This window comes from Buceros rhinoceros, unplaced genomic scaffold (assembly GCF_000710305.1).
Source record: "Buceros rhinoceros silvestris isolate BGI_N320 unplaced genomic scaffold, ASM71030v1 scaffold28416, whole genome shotgun sequence".
Classification (NCBI taxonomy): Eukaryota; Metazoa; Chordata; class Aves; order Bucerotiformes; family Bucerotidae; genus Buceros; species Buceros rhinoceros.
The window spans coordinates 3,241-4,170 of NW_010418555.1; the positions used below are offsets into that span (position 1 = coordinate 3,241).

The window sequence follows — 930 nt, forward strand, 5'->3', positions numbered from 1 at the left end:
TTTGGGGTACCTGGTGCCCTGAGCCAAGCAGCACTCTGCCGCAGAGCTCCTGGCTGGCAAAGCGGCTCTGCGTGTTTCCAGGGCACCTTCCTCAGCGTGCCCCTGCACTGTCAGGTGTCCCACCCCAAGGACAGGGTGCAGGTCCCAGCCGCTCTCACGGTGTTCCTCTTCTTGCAGAGCTCCGGGGGACGAGGAGGCTCAGGCTGAGAACCTGATCACCTCGAACGGTAAGGTTGCCGCCACTTTAGCATTGCACCCGCCTGCCCATGGAGCTCACGGCTCCAGGCAGGCGCTGCCAACTGCTCTGCTCTTCCCTTTGCAGCAACAGGAGCACAGAAAGCGGAGAACTGAACAAGAGCCATGCGGTGAGTCCCGGGGCTGCCACGGACCGGCCCAGGCCGGCATGGGTGGTAGCACCAGGGCTGTCACAGCCTCAGTGCTGGCAAGGAAGGGAGAGGCAGCCAGGGCTCCGAGTAGACTGGTCTGCTGGGACTGGGCAGCTCTGCATGCCCAGTACAGTGCAGGGGTGAGCACTGGTAGGGGCTGTGGCAAGGAAACATGTGTGCTGGTGCGGTCCGGGTGTCCTGTGTTTGGCAGGCCCCAGGCAGCCCACAAGGAGGAGGAGGAGGAGGAAGAATCTGTCCAGATTTTCCCTTGCATTGCACTTCTTTTCCTTGTGCTCCTTCACCCCAAAGCGGTTTTGGTTTTAGGGCCTTTAGAGAGCTGAGTGAGAGTCTCCCAGGACATCTCAGTCCTCCTCTGCGGTCCGAGTTCTGCCAAGCCCCTGGGCTGTGGTCCCCGTTCGGAGAGGGGAATTCTGGAGCCCTTGCAGGCGGCAGCGGGGTTTGCACTGCGGGTGGCTGAGCCCCGCGCAGGGAACGGCATCAGCGCTGCCCCTGGCCTGACTCAGTGCTTCCTTCCCACGCAGAC

General features: G+C 62.6%; 1 protein-coding gene across 1 annotated transcript in view; it reads left to right on the forward strand.

The window, feature by feature from the left end:
• Nucleotides 1-351, forward strand: part of FXYD6 (FXYD domain containing ion transport regulator 6) — a 1,202-nt gene extending 851 nt beyond the window's left edge. The window contains exons 5-6 of the mRNA XM_010138596.1: nucleotides 178-227; nucleotides 323-351. Coding sequence (XP_010136898.1) covers nucleotides 178-227; nucleotides 323-351 — 79 coding nt within the window. The remainder of the gene's footprint in view (nucleotides 1-177; nucleotides 228-322) is intronic.
• Nucleotides 352-930: the final 579 nt, after the last annotated feature.